The 17312-nt window shown below is 51.0% G+C and overlaps 11 protein-coding genes and 1 non-coding gene across 12 annotated transcripts; 4 read left to right on the forward strand and 8 right to left on the reverse strand.

Annotated features, from left to right (window-relative positions):
* Positions 1 to 39: 39 nt before the first annotated feature.
* On the forward strand, positions 40 to 2947 carry HO173_004828 (uncharacterized protein; the record flags this gene model as incomplete). The annotated part of the gene is made up of 4 exons (XM_037306747.1): positions 40 to 446; positions 498 to 609; positions 657 to 1423; positions 1477 to 2947. 4 exons carry the CDS (start codon positions 40 to 42, stop codon positions 2945 to 2947), a joined length of 2757 nt encoding a protein of 918 aa, XP_037166282.1.
* Positions 2948 to 3134: 187 nt separating this feature from the next.
* HO173_004829 (uncharacterized protein) lies at positions 3135 to 3584 on the forward strand (the record flags this gene model as incomplete). The annotated part of the gene is made up of 1 exon (XM_037306748.1): positions 3135 to 3584. The coding sequence occupies one exon, from the start codon at positions 3135 to 3137 to the stop codon at positions 3582 to 3584; it is 450 nt and encodes a 149-aa protein (XP_037166283.1).
* A 1529-nt stretch (positions 3585 to 5113) lies between these two features.
* On the forward strand, positions 5114 to 5193 carry HO173_004830. The gene has a single exon. It is a non-coding gene; the product is annotated as a tRNA-Arg (tRNA).
* A 1874-nt stretch (positions 5194 to 7067) lies between these two features.
* On the reverse strand, positions 7068 to 7424 carry HO173_004831 (uncharacterized protein; the record flags this gene model as incomplete). The annotated part of the gene is made up of 1 exon (XM_037306749.1): positions 7068 to 7424. One exon carries the CDS (start codon positions 7422 to 7424, stop codon positions 7068 to 7070), a length of 357 nt encoding a protein of 118 aa, XP_037166284.1.
* A 108-nt stretch (positions 7425 to 7532) lies between these two features.
* HO173_004832 (uncharacterized protein) lies at positions 7533 to 7748 on the reverse strand (the record flags this gene model as incomplete). The annotated part of the gene is made up of 2 exons (XM_037306750.1): positions 7533 to 7619; positions 7677 to 7748. 2 exons carry the CDS (start codon positions 7746 to 7748, stop codon positions 7533 to 7535), a joined length of 159 nt encoding a protein of 52 aa, XP_037166285.1.
* A 262-nt stretch (positions 7749 to 8010) lies between these two features.
* HO173_004833 (uncharacterized protein) lies at positions 8011 to 8751 on the reverse strand (the record flags this gene model as incomplete). Its single annotated transcript, XM_037306751.1, has 2 exons — positions 8011 to 8336; positions 8385 to 8751. 2 exons carry the CDS (start codon positions 8749 to 8751, stop codon positions 8011 to 8013), a joined length of 693 nt encoding a protein of 230 aa, XP_037166286.1.
* Positions 8752 to 9370: 619 nt separating this feature from the next.
* On the reverse strand, positions 9371 to 10193 carry HO173_004834 (uncharacterized protein; the record flags this gene model as incomplete). The annotated part of the gene is made up of 2 exons (XM_037306752.1): positions 9371 to 9802; positions 9855 to 10193. 2 exons carry the CDS (start codon positions 10191 to 10193, stop codon positions 9371 to 9373), a joined length of 771 nt encoding a protein of 256 aa, XP_037166287.1.
* A 150-nt stretch (positions 10194 to 10343) lies between these two features.
* HO173_004835 (uncharacterized protein) lies at positions 10344 to 11120 on the reverse strand (the record flags this gene model as incomplete). Its single annotated transcript, XM_037306753.1, has 1 exon — positions 10344 to 11120. The coding sequence occupies one exon, from the start codon at positions 11118 to 11120 to the stop codon at positions 10344 to 10346; it is 777 nt and encodes a 258-aa protein (XP_037166288.1).
* Positions 11121 to 11900: 780 nt separating this feature from the next.
* On the reverse strand, positions 11901 to 12611 carry HO173_004836 (uncharacterized protein; the record flags this gene model as incomplete). The annotated part of the gene is made up of 1 exon (XM_037306754.1): positions 11901 to 12611. One exon carries the CDS (start codon positions 12609 to 12611, stop codon positions 11901 to 11903), a length of 711 nt encoding a protein of 236 aa, XP_037166289.1.
* Positions 12612 to 13257: 646 nt separating this feature from the next.
* On the reverse strand, positions 13258 to 13574 carry HO173_004837 (uncharacterized protein; the record flags this gene model as incomplete). Its single annotated transcript, XM_037306755.1, has 2 exons — positions 13258 to 13326; positions 13380 to 13574. The coding sequence occupies 2 exons, from the start codon at positions 13572 to 13574 to the stop codon at positions 13258 to 13260; spliced, it is 264 nt and encodes an 87-aa protein (XP_037166290.1).
* A 522-nt stretch (positions 13575 to 14096) lies between these two features.
* Positions 14097 to 14795, forward strand: HO173_004838 (uncharacterized protein; the record flags this gene model as incomplete). Its single annotated transcript, XM_037306756.1, has 1 exon — positions 14097 to 14795. One exon carries the CDS (start codon positions 14097 to 14099, stop codon positions 14793 to 14795), a length of 699 nt encoding a protein of 232 aa, XP_037166291.1.
* Positions 14796 to 15139: 344 nt separating this feature from the next.
* HO173_004839 (uncharacterized protein) lies at positions 15140 to 16396 on the reverse strand (the record flags this gene model as incomplete). Its single annotated transcript, XM_037306757.1, has 1 exon — positions 15140 to 16396. The coding sequence occupies one exon, from the start codon at positions 16394 to 16396 to the stop codon at positions 15140 to 15142; it is 1257 nt and encodes a 418-aa protein (XP_037166292.1).
* Between the last annotated feature and the right edge of the window lie 916 nt (positions 16397 to 17312).

A 17312-nucleotide genomic window follows, 5' to 3' on the forward strand; every position in this document is an offset into this window, starting at 1 on the left:
AGAACGTCTCTACACTTTCCGCGAGGGGCCGCCCAAAGAATGGTCACCCGAGAAAAGATGAAGCAGGCAGGTTCCAAGCAGGCCGGCAAGCCGCCAGCCTCGGTATCCCTCACCAACACAACAGGCCAGCAACCAGAGCCGTCTCAACCACAGCCTTCGCCTTACACACCGACCGCTGCCCTCCCCATCGCTGCTCCATCCCACCAGGGCAGTGCGCAATCACAGAATCCGCCCAAGGTAGCCATACCTCGCCTACGTCGCAATAGCGAAGAAATGTGTCTCTCCAAAGGATCTGCATCAGCGGACAAAAATCGTGTCGCTCACGCATGTGAGCCATGCAGGCAAAGGAAGACAAAGTGCAGTGGAGAACGTCCGGTTTGCCAGCACTGCGAAGACTTCAAGCTCACGTGCATGTATGCGGATGGCAAACGCGATAAAACCAAAAAGTGAGTACTTGTTGAAAAGAAGTGTTTCCTGGCTGACATCTGTGACCATAGACAACTTGGTAGTCTGGTCGGCAGGGTCGAAGAGTACGAGCACCTTCTCGAAGAGCTCAGCTTGCGTGCTGGATTTGCAGACCAAGCCTTGATCCGAAGAACCTTGGACAGAGTAAAATGCTTAGACTGCACGATAGGCACTCCGGCTGACCCCTCCAGGAGCTATCTCCGGAGGACGATGATGAATCAGCAACCCCACATAGCAAAAAGTCAGGTGTGCACCGAGAGCTGGCCGGGGAGTTCAAAGCCAACGCTCGAGCTGGTTCTACCGAATCCTTAGATTGCATTGACGAAGACTACAACCGAAACCCCGCCGCCCGTGCCACAGGATACCATGGCAAGAACTCGGAAGTGACTTGGATGCAACGGCTCAAGCGACAGACCAGACAAGATTCTGAGGAGCAGGAGGACGACGATGAAGGCTCATTGCCCAGTGGACAGTCATCGCCAGCTCTTCATAACGAGATTTTCGGTTCAGATCTTACTCCGATTAGTGAATCAACCTACCATTGCGATGACTTGACCTTGACTCCTCCTCATCACGTTGACCCGTTCGAAATGCCATCACAGGCAACGGCGAACATGCTGTTTCAAAGCTATCTGGAAACCGTTCATCCTGCGTTCCCAATTATTGGAAAGAGTACTTTCATCAGCCAGTACCAAGCATTCCAACTCAGTGAGGATCAATCAAAAATCAACCAGAATTGGCTGGCCATCCTAAATCTGATTTTCGCCATCGGTGCTAAATACTCCCATCTCATCCAAGCCGAGTGGAATGGCGACGAAACAGATCACCTGGTCTACTTCACTCGTGCTCGGATACTCGGCTTCAATTCGGAGGCCATACTAGGCCACGCTGAGTTGCAGAAAGTACAGATTACGGGTCTCATGTCTTTTTATCTGATGGCCTTGAACCAGATTAATAGGTAAGTCGTAGCCTCAACTTAATGAGACGATTTCCGTCTGACACCACCTATAGGTCCTGGTCAACTAGTGGCATCGCTATCAGGCACGCTGCCACCCTAGGCCTCAACCTACGAAACGATAGCAAGGATGTTCCGGAAACCTCAAAAGAGATCCGATACCGTGTTTGGTGGGCGGTGTGCAGTCTTGAACGTATACTGGCCGTCATGACCGGACGTCCCACATCTTTCTCGGAGACCGACTGTACTGCACCGGCGCCGCTCCCTCTCGAAGAAGATTCCTTCGTAGGAAATAATGCGCCCAGTCCCCAGGATATCGCACTGCTCCGGCGCATGTCTAGTGAAGAATCGCGACAGACTGATGGCACAACGACCCCGCCGTCCTCAATTAGCTACTCGTTAAAGTCCAAAAATTCTCCAGCTGATTCAATGTCACCATTATCGCTGCCATCGTCGCAAGAGCGGAAGCAAGCAATACCTACCACCAACGCACTTTACTTCGGATACCACACGAAGTTGAGCACCTTTAGCAACGATGTCCTGAACCGCCTTTACCGTGCTGATGCCATGTCAAAGTCCTGGGCTGATGTCCAAAACACTATTGCGTCCCTGAACTCGAAAATCGAGGACTGGCGTGGCAAACTGCCCAATGTATTTGATTTCACCAAAAAGCAACGAGACCAACAATTTGTTCGTGAGCGAATGAGCCTCGGTTTCTTTTATTACAGCATCTTGGCAATCATCAACCGGCCGTGTCTGTGTCGGGTCGACCGAAAGATCCCCAATCAATCAGACAAAGCTAAAGATTTCAACCGCGAGACTGCTATTAAAAGCGTACACGCGGCGCGAGATATGTTGGAGATGTTGCCCCAAGAGCCGAATCCAGTTGGTCTATATACAGTCGCTCCTTGGTGGTGTCTAGTGCATTATCTCATGCAGGCCGCCACTATTTTGATGCTTGAACTCTCCTTTCGTTCGGATCATATGCCCAACGAGGTTGACGAGATTTTCGACTCGGCAAAGAAGGCAACAGATTGGCTACGGGGTTTGTCAGAGAATGAAGCGGCGAGGCGGGCTTGGTCCCTGTGCGATGACATGTTGCGCAAAGTTGCCTCGAAGGTTGGAAGAAGCCCGGCTGAAGCTTCAACCTACGGAGGTGTCTCAGATCACCAAGGAAATGCAGCGGATCAGATGCAGGGTATGCAATGCACCCATTCCACACAGGGACCGGCTTCATCGAGCATGTTCCTTCCGCAACATGGCTACGCGAGCTCAGCACCGTTCCACCAGCCAATTTTCTCGGCTTACGATCAAGTCCTCTCCTATTGCCAGGTACCAACGACCTCGGCTTCCGGGCCTTTTAATGACATGTTCCCCACTGGGACTGACATGGAAGCCATACAGTACGACGGTTACGATCATACGGGGTACTCCTACGAGCAGAACCACCAACGATGGTTCCCCAACGGCTGCGGCGGCGGTGATGGTGCTTGCAGTGGCTCGATGCTCCACACATTTTCTTCTTGATGAGATCACGGCGTTACGGCCTTCGCTGTCTCGGTTTGTACCTACGATACGATCGCGTGCATTTGTTAGAGATACCATTTCCTTACACTTCAATTGTCCAGTTGTCGAAAGTGACGACGAGGCTGAGATACAATTTGTAGAACAGACGAGTGCGCGAGACACTAGCTTCAACGTTTTTGCGCTCGATATGTGCTACTGCTCTGGGCTCCTGTCTACTCAAGCATTCAAAAATGTACCAGTGCTATCGTCTTTCTCGACCCCCTGCAAGGGACATCTAACCGAGCCTTGCATATGTGCATCTGCCTTCAGCGTGACTCCTCAGCGTGTATCTCCGTATTCCCTCTCCCTCCTCGTTCTTCACGGAATGGTCGTAGCAAAGGGCTTCTTTCTGTTTTCCGCCCTCCTGCTAACCCAACCAGCAGCAGCAGCGCCTCAAGCTCATGACCATGGCTGCCCTGATGTTGACGAGCAGCAGCTTGAGCGTCGAATCGTCGTTTCGTCGACGAGCAGTCATGCCTCCCCAACCACTAGCTCCCCATTCATTATCCCGATCCTGACAATGATGACCATCAGAGCGGCCCCCATCCGTGTTTCGAAGCAGATGCAATACGTGACGTCCTACAGCCCTATCCCGTGACTGATCTTGATAGGTCTTGCCCCAAAAACCCCCGGTGACAAAAGGTTCTCGTTCCGCCGAAAATGGCTTGCTTGGATGGTATGTTTATCGTGATGAATCTAATCAAAGAGGCTGTTCTTGCAAAGCCTTCCAGGCTGCGGTGCGGACCATGCAACGCAGTGAAATCATCGGGAACACAATGACCTGGAGCAGTCGAACAGGTGCAGGGATCAATTCAGTCATCCAGGTCGTGAGAAATCTGGGAGACGAGCGAAAGATTGACCGACGACAGGATTGCCACAGCCAGATCCCATGTGCAAGACAAGCCGAAGTCTTCAAGGGCCCGATGTAGGCCAACGGGAACCCCACCATCATCTTGGCTTTCCCCTCTCATTCGTACCCTGCGGCTCCACCACCGCATACCCCTCCTCCCTCGCCCGCTCCTCCTCCTCAGGTCCTCGAGCACTCCACCTCCTCTCCTCCGCCGTCTTCCCCCCCGTCAACGAAGCAACCCACTTCTCAAACTCCTCCTCATCCTCCCCCCTCCTTCCCCTCCCCCCCCATTTCCCATCTCCCCCCCTCCCACCCCCAACCCGCCTCCCGATATCCTCCACGCTCCCGATATCAAACGCCCACAGCAACCCCCCTCCCACCATGGTGAAAAAACTCGCAACATTGACCGTGGCAATCCCGAGCGCTTGGCAGGCTTCCAACCTGCCGTTGATCTTCAAAGACGGCTGTTGGTTGGAGGGGTGGTAGAAGCGGGGGATGATGGATCGTCGGCGGAGGTGGAGGGAGCGACGGGTCAGGAGCGAGGAGAGGGTGAGGAGGGCGGCGCCGGTCAGGAAGATGTTGAGTTGGTTGCGCGTGCGGGTGGAGGAGGGGGGTCGTGGGGTTTCTGGGCTGGACATTGGCGGTAGGGATGGGCGCTGGAGGAGTGCCGTGAGAGTTGTCGTGAGTCGCAATGGAGGCGTCAAGGTGTGTATGTATGTATGTATGTATGTATGCGTCGCGGTCAGTGGTCGAGGAGTGGAAATGTGACGGTGGAAAACCAGCCCTACGCCGAGGAAATTGACGTGGAGAATGGTTTCCTCAACAAGCTGCGGTGGTGAGAGAGTAATCCCTTCCACTGATGTCCCAATTGCTATGGCATCTACGCCTCTGGTGTTTTACTTGAGCAGGCAATTGCGATAACTACAAAGCCCTCAATCGTTGGCGTTGTGAGCTCCCGTGGTTGTATTTCCCCTGCAGGCGCGTTCAGACCGAGCTGCCGGACCAACCGGTCTAGGGTCGTTGTTTTTCCGCCAGATCACCTTTGACGACAACGATGTGATGTCTGGGTTTCTGGAAGGCACGGCTGCTAGCGGCGGTTCCTCGTTCAGTTTGATATCAAGCACAATTGAAGATATACGCAAGATGGGCTCAAATTGACTCACTGGCTCTTGTAATCCTTAATATATCTTGGTTTAGGACTCTTCTATTAATAGATATTTCCAGCTCGCGTGGCGCAAGTTAGTTTTCCCTGAACCCTTTGCTCGGCCAATTAAGTTACTCATCGTTCAACAGTGGTAGCGCATCAGACTTCTATCTTGACATCTGGAGGCTGCGGGTTCGAGCCCCGCCGTGAGTGCAACTTTTTTGCATTCTGTTGCCCCTAAGCAGGATCAATGGGGTGGGTCCTTTTTTCTTAAGGAAAGGTGATGGATTCTTTCTTATATAAGACGGGGGGTTTTTGTGTTTCTCTTTCCCTCGGCTTCATCGAGCATAGTTGCAGCCCCCTCTACACTCTCTGAATACCCATCATAGTACATTGTAAGTATGCGAAATTGTGAAACGCACTGTCGAACCAAGGTTCCCAGCCTCCTCCAAGTCACGTACTGGATGAACTACCTGTATTGTATGAAGTATAAAACATGGCCCATGGGGGGTCCCTGAGACAGAATGATTCATTCATCCTACTCGTCACTCAACCTGAAGTTGGATAGATTGTGACTTGATAGATTGAAAGAAAGTAAACGCTTTCCTCTAAAACATGCCGTTACTGTACAGAGAACTCGAAAAGACAGCAGGTGCGATTGCCGGGGAAGCCTTTCGCTAGCGGTATAGCATAAAGCAACGTGCTTGACTTTAAAGGGTACATTTTGCTGTTCGAGGGTAGGCTTTTATAGTGGATAGTAGTCGGTAGAGACTGGACTTGGCATCTTCTTGGAAGCCTGTCGTATCCTCTCCTTTGCTTCAAAGCGTCTCTGCGAGCTTTTGAATATTGTGGACTATTTCATCTTACCCGTGGGAATCTCAAACAAGACTGCGGGCTTATCATCCAACAAAGGCTGGTCCACTCTGAAATACTCTTTGCGATAATGTCTCGCCCACCACGAGAGTGGCGAAATTTTCGTCTGCGGTGTTAGGAGATTCTCGATATTGTCGAATTTCTCAAATTTGTCTTCGTAATGAGGTAGCCACAAATGATCAGATGGACCGGCACGAGGTCTAACTCCCAGTTAGTCACCCCTCGAAGGATTCATGGTCCTGTGTATCTTTCGCCCAATCGCATTGTCCCAATTCATTAGGGTGATCTCTTCGTCTTCAGTAAAAGACTCTGCACCCTTTTGGTCGATCAAAATCTATTTTCCGTAGACAACCTTTTTGCTCCCGAGCTCTGGACTCTTGCTGTGCTTTGATTTGTATCGGAAGTCGCCTTTCAAGGCCACCTTTAAATGATTACTTCTATTATTCGATTTTTCGTTACAGCTGTATGTCTTAGACCCAGAGGGTCGATATGTTTCTTGTTGATTGCCCATATTTGGGTCCAATCTTGATTGATGATGTCCTGGGAAGGTCCTTGCTTCATGAGAAAGTCTGGAGTGCACTCATAGTCATACCTCGCCTCCGCATACCCTGAAGTGTGGGCATTCTGAGGCCGTTCTGGCCCTAGACAACCCCACTATCGACGATTTTGCTGAGCTCTCGTTTTGATAGGACATTCGCATGGAATGCGTTCGCGCAAGGTCAAAGGTCTCAACTTCTCGAAGGCCGAGTGCTTTCTGAAACCAAACGTATTGCAGCTTCCGATCACGATACTGGTTCGTTCGAAGAGCGTGAGTCACACCCTCGATGGAGTCCAAGATAAGGGCACAGAAATCGTAGGCCGGATAGGCCCTCCAAGTACTGCCAGTCCTATGATGAGGCTGAATATTACAGCGATAGATAATAGGGTCTCGTAGGACTTTGTTAATATTATCAATGGAGATTCTCGCGCGGATGCACCATCGGGTATTCCTCTTTAGATCCTGCCCTCATTTCCTCGAATCGAGCAAGGCTCTCTATCGCACTTGGTCCACGACGCTTGCTCTCGATTCCGTTCCTTCTTTCATTACTCATAACCTTTTTTTCGGTATCGTCGGCATAGACTTTCCCTTTGCGCAATAGTTGAATGCAATACTCGTACATTTGCGGGGAGATGTCGCTTGAGTGCGATATTCTATTGGGATAGATCTACATCATCTATAAATCATCAACAATAGAATCCTCGAACTCCTGTAATTCTTCTGATGGGTTGGTGACATCGAAAGGGCAGATCAGATTCCAATTGCCTTTCCCACGCGCGAGGAAATCAACCAGCAAGGCGGCTTTTGCATGACCAACGCGGAGGAAGCCCGACGGCTCTGGTGGTAACCGAGTCACTACTCCGCCTTTCACATGACTGAGACGGATGTTATAATTACTACCCTCTGGAGTTGCTAGGGAGCGCTTCCGGTGTGCTAAAGCATCGAAATCTGCCACGGCAGTGACGATCCATCGATTGGTCGATTCCACAAATTTGAACCACGGACAAATGTTTTTCTTGCTTCGCTTGATCATGGAACATGCGGCCTAATTCCCACGTAGCGCACTCCAAATGATAGTATCAGCGGCTGACAGTAAGTAACCAACAACATATGAGCGCAGAGTGAAATGGGCATCTAGCTCTCAATATGCACTCTTCAACGGTCTGATGTCAGGCGTAATCAAATCGGCTTCAACGTTGGCAGCACCCAAGCTGACCCACTCATTGACCTAAGATGTGTCAGTCAATACCGCATCAGGTCGATGAAAACGCTTTCGAGAGATGACCTTCTCCTCCGATGAACGAAAGAGAGATATGCCGAGCTCCCGCTTTGGGTTCAAGAGATATGCGACTATCATTCCTGCAGCGCCGGGTCTCAACGAGCGAGAATATTCGGAACATTCGGATCTTGTGGATCCTCAGCATCGGCAGACCTGCTCGGCCAAGCTCCTTCCCCAGGCTCAGCGGCATCCGCTCAGTATCGTGGACCGTCATTCCCTAACATCACCATGAGATGGTATCCGCGCACAAATGCTGACCCTGCATAGCCACGAATATGTATGGAGTAGGAGAGATTGGTTCGCAGATTCCATACGAAGCTGTCATTCAGATCGATTCGTATCAACCTAGATACCTATCACTCTGCAAAAAGGCCTTGACCTTCGGCCTCGCCTCCACTGCATCCACCAGCTCCGCCAACCTAGGGTAATCCTTCAGCCCCTTTCTCCCCTCCTGTGTCAAACTCTCATCATGGCAGATCTGGTAGAGCACCAGATCCGCATATGTGATGTTTTTCCCAATGATATACGGCCCCGATGTGGATAGCTGATGCGTCTTCAGATGCGTCTCCAAAGCTTTCAGGAATCTCGGTCGAGCGGTCTTTTGATGCTCGGGATAGGTCTCTTCCATGTTGTCCGCAAAGAAAGCTTGGATGAAGAGGGAGCGCCCTAATCTTATTAAGAGATTTTCCTTGTAACAGACTGAAGGTCACGTACAGTCGATGACGATATCGCACATAGCATCAGCCCAGTACTTTTCTTCTTCGGTCTCCCCATCATAGTGCCCCAGCTGTCTAGCAAAATGCCTCAGGATGGCATAGCTCTGCGTCAGGATTCTCCCATTCAACTCAACGACGGGGATGTTGGTCGTCGGGTTCATCTCCATAATGCGAGTCTTCTTGTAATCAGGGTATTCCTCAAAGCTGTAGCGCGTGTCATCGTAGGCGATGCCGGCATCTTCCCACATGAGGCGAATAACCTGCCCCCGGCCTCGGGACTGAAAATCGAAGTAATGGATTCTTGGGACGCCGCCGATGGCTTTGTTACCGGCGGTTTCGGTGCCGCAGCGCTTTGTGGTAGGCATTTTGAGCGTGTGGAAAATTTGTATGTAGGAGAATAACAGGCGCTGTAAAGTCAAAGACACATTGGTTGGACAAAAGGGAGAGCGTGGATTATATGCAGTCAATTGTCTAGTGTTTTCCTTTTGCACACCACCCGCAAAGACCTCAGCCGGCTATGATGTCGTCGAGGCATAGCTGTGATGTCAGAAGGAGCCATCTCCACGGCCACGGTCAAGCAGAAAGTTAAAAGGCAAAGTGGTGGAAGTTGAAGGGGAAAGCTTGAGCGAGAAAGTAGGAATTGCTTACGTAACCGCAGATCTGCACTCCACCCGGCGGTCTAGATTTTGGAGATGAAGAAGGCAAAAAGGCGAAACGACACACTATCAAGACGAGAAGGACGTGGATAGGCTGGGCACGACCCGAATGTATTCCGCAAATAGTGTTTGTGGCTCTGGCAGAAAAGATGTAACCGGACTCATGGCTACCTACTTTATCTATTCACACTTCACACTATCTAGCAGAACCTATCCAACCTCTAACATAACAGAAGGTGCTTTTGATCTGAATCAAACATCCATCTCGAAAGTGTGCAATTGCCAGCTACCCAATCAGCAGTCCAGAGGACACAGGAAGATATCGGGCCTAAGTCGCGAGGATGCTCTTTCCTCCGTCCACGGTCATTCTCTGTCTGACACGCACCTTGATGTACTGAGTCCCCAGCTTCTGCATCCTTGGACTCCCATTGCCGTCCTGATCATCCACCCCTAGCATGGCTGAAGGTGAAAAGACCAAGGCTTGACCGACACCGAGTTCCACAATCTGCGTGAGAATGTCCTGTCGTTTGGACGCCTCGCCTTCGCTGGACACGGCGGCAAGATGGGATTTGAGCGCCACAAGCCACGCTGGGGAGGTAAAGCGGTGCACTATTGTCATCGAAGTTAGATCCAGAAGGCTGGGGGATATCGTTGGCTCTTGGGTCGCGATGATGACTCGTGTGGCTAAATGGCGCTGTTGGCGGATCACCGATAGGAGACTCTCGGTGAAGACTGAGCTCGAATCCGTCCCAGTCATGAACTAGAACCGGTCAGTGCCATGTATCTCGCTCGGCGTACAGAAAATCCCTTACTTTGTGAGCCTCGTCGAGCGCCACAATCCGTCCAGCTTCTTGTCTGTCTTCCAGGAAGAGGGCAAGGCAAATGTTGAACATAGCACATGCCGCGCTCTCATCGACGAACGGACAACTCAGGTCGACAATAGTCAGGCTCCCAGGTTGGAAAGACCAGATGCCTGCTTTCGCAATCTTCGCCCTCTGTCGTGCATCATCCTTGTTCTGCCATTCAAGTCTCTGGGCGTTTCCTTTCTTTGTGTTCGCATAATCAGGTCTGACCTCTGATATTGAGCCGCTTCCTGATACTCCTGGCTGGAGCATGAAACTCTCCAAGAGCTGAAGACGTGTGTATAGCATCGCTCGTTGGCCGTCGTTGAAATTCTCCAGTTGGAGTCTGTCTCTGAACTCCTGGTAGTTCAGACCTGCGGTGTGCTGATCATTTATGGCCATCGACCTAAGAATTCTGCATACGCTCTGTCCAAGTGTCAGTACGACGTTGGTGGCACCTCACTGACATGGCTCTATCCCATCACTCACCTCCATGTATAGGGCAACCTTTCCTTCTTTCTCGTCAATAGCCATCAGCTTCATCATACGCTCGACGTTTAGGTGCTTCTCTTCGAGCAGCAATGGCGCCACCACCGGCTTGGGTGCATTCGAAGGTAACCTCGGCATGTTTTCATAGGCCCTCCGCATACGATGGAGGTTGCTTGGCGATACCAGGACCGTCACCGGGATGCCTGTGGAGCCGAGGTATGCCGCTTCGCAGATTTGGCTTGCCGAGAATCCCGTGAACTTATCGTAGTGAAAGACCATCCCAGCCAGTGGGCATGGGAGTTTTCCCAGCCTAGAAGGCTTCAGAGCGGCCTCTAGCATGCATGATAAGGTATGACTCTTCCCACTCCCTTGAGAACCGCAGATGAAGGCAGACCATGGAGCATTCATATTGACGAACAGCCGGCTGTCGCCCCTCCTCGTCGTGGAGGACTGAGAGTTGGGGTTGAGCGTAACGCCGGAAATGCCCAAGTCTGGAGTCAGGAGGTCATGCGTGTTCTGTTGACCCTGGCCGCCGAATGTGTCCAGAACTTTGGCGAGGAAGCTATACTGGGGCAGCACGTCCGGTTGTGTCTCGTTGACACCTGCCAACACATCCGCTGAGAAGAGGGGCGTTGTCCGGATTTCTTCCCGATGGACATTGAAGTGTCGGTCAGCTGCGTCTGAAGAGTCGGTAGACGACACCAGACTCTCGTGATAATAGCGATCAGAGTCCCAGGCTTCAGCCATTTTCGCTTTGGTCGGATTTGGAACTGCAAAGGTGAATTCTAAAGAGAATTAGAACCTGAGGACTGCAAGATATATGCTTCTCCAAACAAAGGAAAGTGTTCGCAAATAACATTAGGCTTCTTGCATGAAAGGACAGTGAAACATGAGAAGTTCAGAAGGGCTCCTTGAAAGTTCCAGACGCATTAAACATATCCAGCGATCACATACCGTTATTTCCTCTAAGATTCGTCGATTTCATACTATCAACAACAATCTCTACCTCGTCCCCTTCAGAAGAGCCAGACTCCTCGGAGTCAGAAGATTCCAGCGTTGAGGCACCGCTCTCTGCCATAGCAGCCGCGAGGGTTGAGCACCCGGAATGTTGACAGATACGAGGTGAGAACGCGTGTGTACACGCCATTTGAGAGAGCACTGATATGCTATTTGGATCGCACGGAAGGTCGAGGTTCCTTGGAAAGAGTGGACTTTGGACATTCAGTTGTGCGCAAGTGACTGTCACTCTCTTTAAGCGAGGGTTTGGACTACGCTAAGGTTCGGTGTTTGTAATGTGTTGAAAGATGGGGGACTTTTTGCCAGTATTGGCTGCATGTCACAGGCGGGTCTAAAAAGATGGAAACTAGCAATCATAGCCGTTGCATTGCATCTATTGCTGTCTTTGTTCCATACAGGTTCTCAGCAAAATCTGGACTTCCAGATGAGAACCTTGACAACCCATGTTCGTCCTTTCTGCCAGATCTCTAGCACAGAGATGGGACCAAGCTCAAAGTCAATGCCAACCGGCTAGAATTTAAGGCCTCTTCCCCTCGAACATCTCCTGTTTAGATCTATTCGTGTTCGTTGAGAAGCAAAGGGGGAGTTGTCTCGCTCGTCTCCTGCTTCTGATCCGCCTCGTCTGCGTTTGTTGGATGGTAGTGAACCACGAGTCGCCGTCGAGCCAAGACTCTCTGTCGTTATCTTCGTGGACTCGCCGATGCTGTGACAATCAGAACTCGTCCGCCCACCTCCACAACCAGTCGCCGTGGCCCTTGTCTTCACAGCTCCGCAAAACCATTCTGACCACTCCCGATGGCTAGATCCATTGATTCGTCTTTGTTCAGGGTAAGTATCCAATGGATTAGCTTGCCATGCAGCTACTGCATGGATGTCATCTGCCGTCAAACAACCTCTCTCCTGTACTCCTCTGAAAGCCGCCAACAATGTCTCGCGTTGGGGAATATCCCTCTTCAAGAAGTCCAAGTAAGTGGTATTTCGTTTTTGAAGAAGCCCGATTTCCGCCCTTGGCTTGGCTTGCTCGCCTTGAGATTCAGCTAGATGTCTATTGAGTTGCTGTATGACATATTTGAATGGTTGGCGCTCTTGGCTAAGTTTGGCAGTAGTGTCCTTGGTCTCCTCGAAAAGGTCGCGTGGTTTCTCTCGCGTTGAAGCGAAATTCTCTCTCATTCCAATGGCAGGAGCATAGCCCATCTTCTGGAGATCTTCCTCCAGATCCATCAGAACTTGGGAATTGTGAAGCTCTCGTTTGAGCGACCGATCGTCCCCATGTTTTGCAGAATGCGAAGCCTTTGAGGGGATCTAGCCCTCGAAAGACGCGAGAGCCATTGCGAAGTCTCTTGAACTCCACTCATAGTTCGACCATCTGGCTCTCAAGGGCCATCAAGTAACATTGCAAGGCCTCTTCGCTGGCTCGTAGTCCTCGGAACTCATCCTCTCGTTTGTCCTTCCTGTAGGTCCTTGAGGCCTCGTTCGTACTGCTTAGGCGCCTGCTTCAAGATATCCAGCCTGGCATGGGTGGGCTTATCAGTAGGAATGGTAATAGACCTGGATGACTCGGTGTGCCATCTTTTGGGAGCGGGCATAGAGCTCGAGGACGGAAAGGCCCAATGTCAGCATGCTTTAAGGGCATTGAGTCCGTTGGCGTTGGCATCTTGAAGAATGAGTGACCAAACAACTGTTGAAATATGTTGAGGGGAAGCAGTTTTATCAGAATGAACATGTATGACTGATCAACGTTCCTCGAGGAGAGATGTAGAGATCCGGTCCCGAGACATTGGGCAGGAAGGAGCTCCCATCCCGAGACCCGGGAGGTCAACCAGCTCCTCTTTTGACACCGATGGCAGCAAGAGCGCCCATTACCACTTCAGAACCTGGGCGACATGGGTCCCAAGCTCCCTTGGAGTTCGTATATCCGCTTTATGTAGGAGGTCCGCTGCGTCAAAATCATTAGACACATTCACATGTTCTTTTCAAAAAGCTACTGACGATGGTTTCGACCGTAGCTCGATCCACGCTCTTAAGAGTCGTCCTCATCACCTGTCCTAACAGCGCGCATGAACTGCCGTAAGCCCGGATGGCATCAGCATAGTTTCCACGGTCGTCGAAGAAGACGGCGTTTTCAGCTTTGTGGAGGGCTTCTGATAGTATCTCTTTCCTAGAGTCGTAAATGAGAGAAGCCATGGTGATTCCAATAGCTTTTCAAAAGTTTGGAGAAGGAAATGACACGATATACAAGATACGAAGAATACGAGAAGGTGGAGGAAGCTTTTATAAGTAGGACGCTGAGCTGCTGGAGGCTCAAAATAGCTTAAACCTTTCTCTGGGCCGCAGAGGGGAAAGAATACGTGTTGGACAGTCAGCGGCTGTTCGGGCCTTGGAAAATATAACGAATGCAAGTAATAGGGAGAGTTTCTGAATCAGGCACGGTTGTCTCAACCTCTGGTGGCATAGTCTGACCGCATTGGGGGCTTCATGCACAGCAACGGGACGCCTGGTAGCGCCACAGACAACCTCGGGCTTCATCACGGCACCTTGCCTTGACTGCGGCGGCGCTTGTTGCTCTTGCTTTGCTTCTGACTCTGAGAAAGCTATGCAATCCAAAACAACGTTCAGAAGCAAGAAACAGGGATTTTCTGACGTGGTGGCTCAGTCATATCGCAGGGATCACGATGACAACCTTAGGCCTCCCGTCGTACCCTTGCTATGAGGATCCATACCCGAGGACAGCTCGAACCAATCACATCCCTGCTTCTCAACGCTCTTTTCAACCTCACTACTCTTATGAGAGGGTATCTACCATACTATCACACTATGGCTCTCACACCCCCCTCCACCCCACCCTCTCCTTCCTCACCCACCATCAACAACAACTTCTCGGACATCTTCTCCGACTCGTCCCCCACCTCTCCCACCACAGCCGATCCTTCAGATATCCCGCGCCTCCGTAGCACGCACTCCACAGCCGGCTACCGGGCCGGAATCTCCGCTTCCAAACAGCGGTCCCTGCAGCCCGGTTTCGACGAAGGATACTCCCTCGGCGCAGTCTTCGGGCTGCGTGTGGGTTACATACTTGGGGCGTTAGAGGGATTATGTGCTGCCCATTCGCAGGAGAGTGTGGACAGGAAGGGACTCGGGCAGTTGGTGAAGGAGGCGAGAGAGCATCTGGCCATTGAGAAGATTTTTGGGAGGGAGTGGTGGGGCGAGGATGGGATCTGGAGGTATCAGGTCCAGGGAAAGGAAGAGGAGGTTACGTTTCGGGAGGTGGTTGATGCGCATCCGCTTGTGAGGAGCTGGGTAGAGAGAGTAGACCAGGAGATAAAGATCGCAGGGGTAAAGGTGGGAAGGTTCGAGGGAAGGGAGTGGGAAGAGGGAAGAGTGGGCAAGGAGGCAGGGTTGGGGTGAGTTCATCGATGATGCGGGCACTGGGCCCAAGTATCGCCCCTTGCTTCATTGCTGGAGTCGCCCGGAAGAGGATCTGCTCGATAGAGCCGAGAGGTAGATACCGAAAACTATCCATTTGAACAAAATTCGAGAGGCTAAGCGTCGCCATCAACGCCTAAACAAAACTATGGAAAGTCGTCAAGTACAACAGCATCTATGTGTGCAAATCCATCAAAGAAAGCCTCCACTATGGAATCGACCCGAATTACATCAAATTTTTGGTCCAAAGAAAAAACTCGTCCAAACATTGAGATTTTAGAGACCAACTGAACAATCGCAGAAGTCCATGCCGGCTGTATGTGCCATCAAGACCTAGAGAACAAATTGCCCCAGGACAACCTGGGTTTCGACCTTGAGTGTAGCCTGCCTAGGGAATTGAAGAGCCGAGCGTTCGATGGTATCTTCTCGCCGTCATCATCCTCGTCCGTGCTGTAATCAGAAAAATGAGAATGCTCCTCTTCCATTGTCGCCGCCTCTTGCTCGTCCATCGTTTCTTTTCCTCTCGCGTGCTCTTCTAAAGGTTGCAGACTTGTACAGTATTTGTTGAAAGAGCAAGTCTCGCTTCTCGAGAGGCACTTCCGGCAGCTGGGTATCACACCATCACGTTCTGCCTTGCGTTCTCTACAGTAAGCATAAGCGAAGTCGCAGTCGCGCGATTTTGGCCTCGTTGTAAACTTGGGCATGCTGACAATGTCCGGTCCTGGAAGCGAGCTGCATGAGCCTGGCCAAGACTTCGTCTTGCTTTGCTCGTACACCAGCGGTAGTCCTGCTATGTCCGGAATGGCGCTTGAGCCAATCGGTGTTAGCGAAGAAATTTGGCTGCCGGTGACAGTGGGTCGAGGTCCTAAGGAATCGCTACTTTGTGAAGGGGAACGTAACCTGCTTGGCGCGTCTGCCATAGCAGTCCTTGAAGATCGTAGATTGAAAAGACTGAAGGTGGGTGACTTTGGAGAGGGAGGCTGGGTAGCCAACTGCGGACAGGTTGCTATTTTGCGCTGATAGTGGACGCCGATGGCTGTGGAATGGGGAGCGACTTCTCTGTCGCCTGGAAGGTCATTCACAAGAGTATTAGTGCCGCTGCTTCTTGACGAGGGACAGCTCGAGTTCGTCACTGTTGTATCATCATCGTCAGATGCCGATGAGATCTGTTGCAGTGGAGTCATTCTGTGCATCTGTTCATCGGAAGTCTCGAGCTTCATCCTGGAAACGCTATCACTCATAAGGGCGTGAGAGTACCAGCCTGGGGGTTTTCTGTGCTCTGTTGGTGACAGCCTTGCCCGGTGTGCCTCGATCTTTCGGTCGACGAGAAGCAGAGCGCAAGAGGCGGATGGACAAGCTTCGTTAAGTTCGGCACAGGTCAATGGAGTGAGCTTAGTAGGTGATGGTGGTGGAGCACGGGGTACGTGTTCGCTATAACAGGTACGCCGCTCAATCAAGTCATTGCCTTGATCTGTAACAAGAACGCAAGGTTCTCGCCGAGGGAATGATTGGCTCCTGGCTCCGAGGTACAATGGGACCGGGCATTGCCTGGAGTCGCAGACAGGTGAAAGACCGGTTTCCATAAGTGGGAAGATGAAGCAAGATTCATTCGAGGTCTTGTTTTAAAAAGCAATGGGAATAATGGCAATCCAGCACTTCTGAAGGATCGCGACCTTGATCCCTCCACAACTGATACCAGCGCGGTAAAAGCATTCCAAAGTTCCCCGCAAAACCACCCCATGGGGACGTGATGTGTTTACATAAAGCAAGGGGGCTAAGCCACCCAGACGGAAAATACCGAGCTGTGAAATTTTGTCACTAAGGTAGACTTTGATCATGTCTTATATCGAGATAACGCCGCTCTCGTCAAGAAACATCTGAAAGAAAAGCGTAAGAGTAGCAGCACAGAAACCCGAACACCAAGGCAGATGCGAGGCTTGGAGATTGGTTTATAGCGTTGAACGGGGATAATACCAGAATCCTCCGGCGGCGAAGGAAGGGGGAATAGTCCTAACTTTGACCGATTTTGGCTAAAGTCCTAAGAGTATCACGAAAGATATGGAAACGATTGGGAAATAGGCCTAATGCTGATGATTAGAGCTCCGTGAATTCCGCAAAGAAAGGGGGTCAGCGGTGCTCGACCCGTTTGGCAGAACTCGGATTGGGCTTTTGGAGCAGATTCCATCATATTCGGATGCTTGACTATATCAGAAAACGTCGTGAATAGCATATCGAATCTACGGGGATGCTAATAGCTCTATGCAACCCCAGAAGGCAATTGACAGGGACTGGTGGGGAGGTGTATTAGAATCTGTCTCGAGTATCAATGATTGAGCTGCGTATCGAGGTAGACAATAACGATTGTGATTTATTGTCTAATGGATGTTGTAACTCCGTAGAATTGATTGAGTCTTTCACGTTCAATGGAAAAATATGCGCGCCGTGATGTTACGTTCAATATTACCGAGTGGACCAGCTCAGCCTTAAATCTAGAACCCC

This window comes from Letharia columbiana, assembly GCF_014066305.1.
Source record: "Letharia columbiana isolate WasteWater2 chromosome Unknown Sc0000012_s1, whole genome shotgun sequence".
Classification (NCBI taxonomy): domain Eukaryota; kingdom Fungi; phylum Ascomycota; class Lecanoromycetes; order Lecanorales; family Parmeliaceae; genus Letharia; species Letharia columbiana.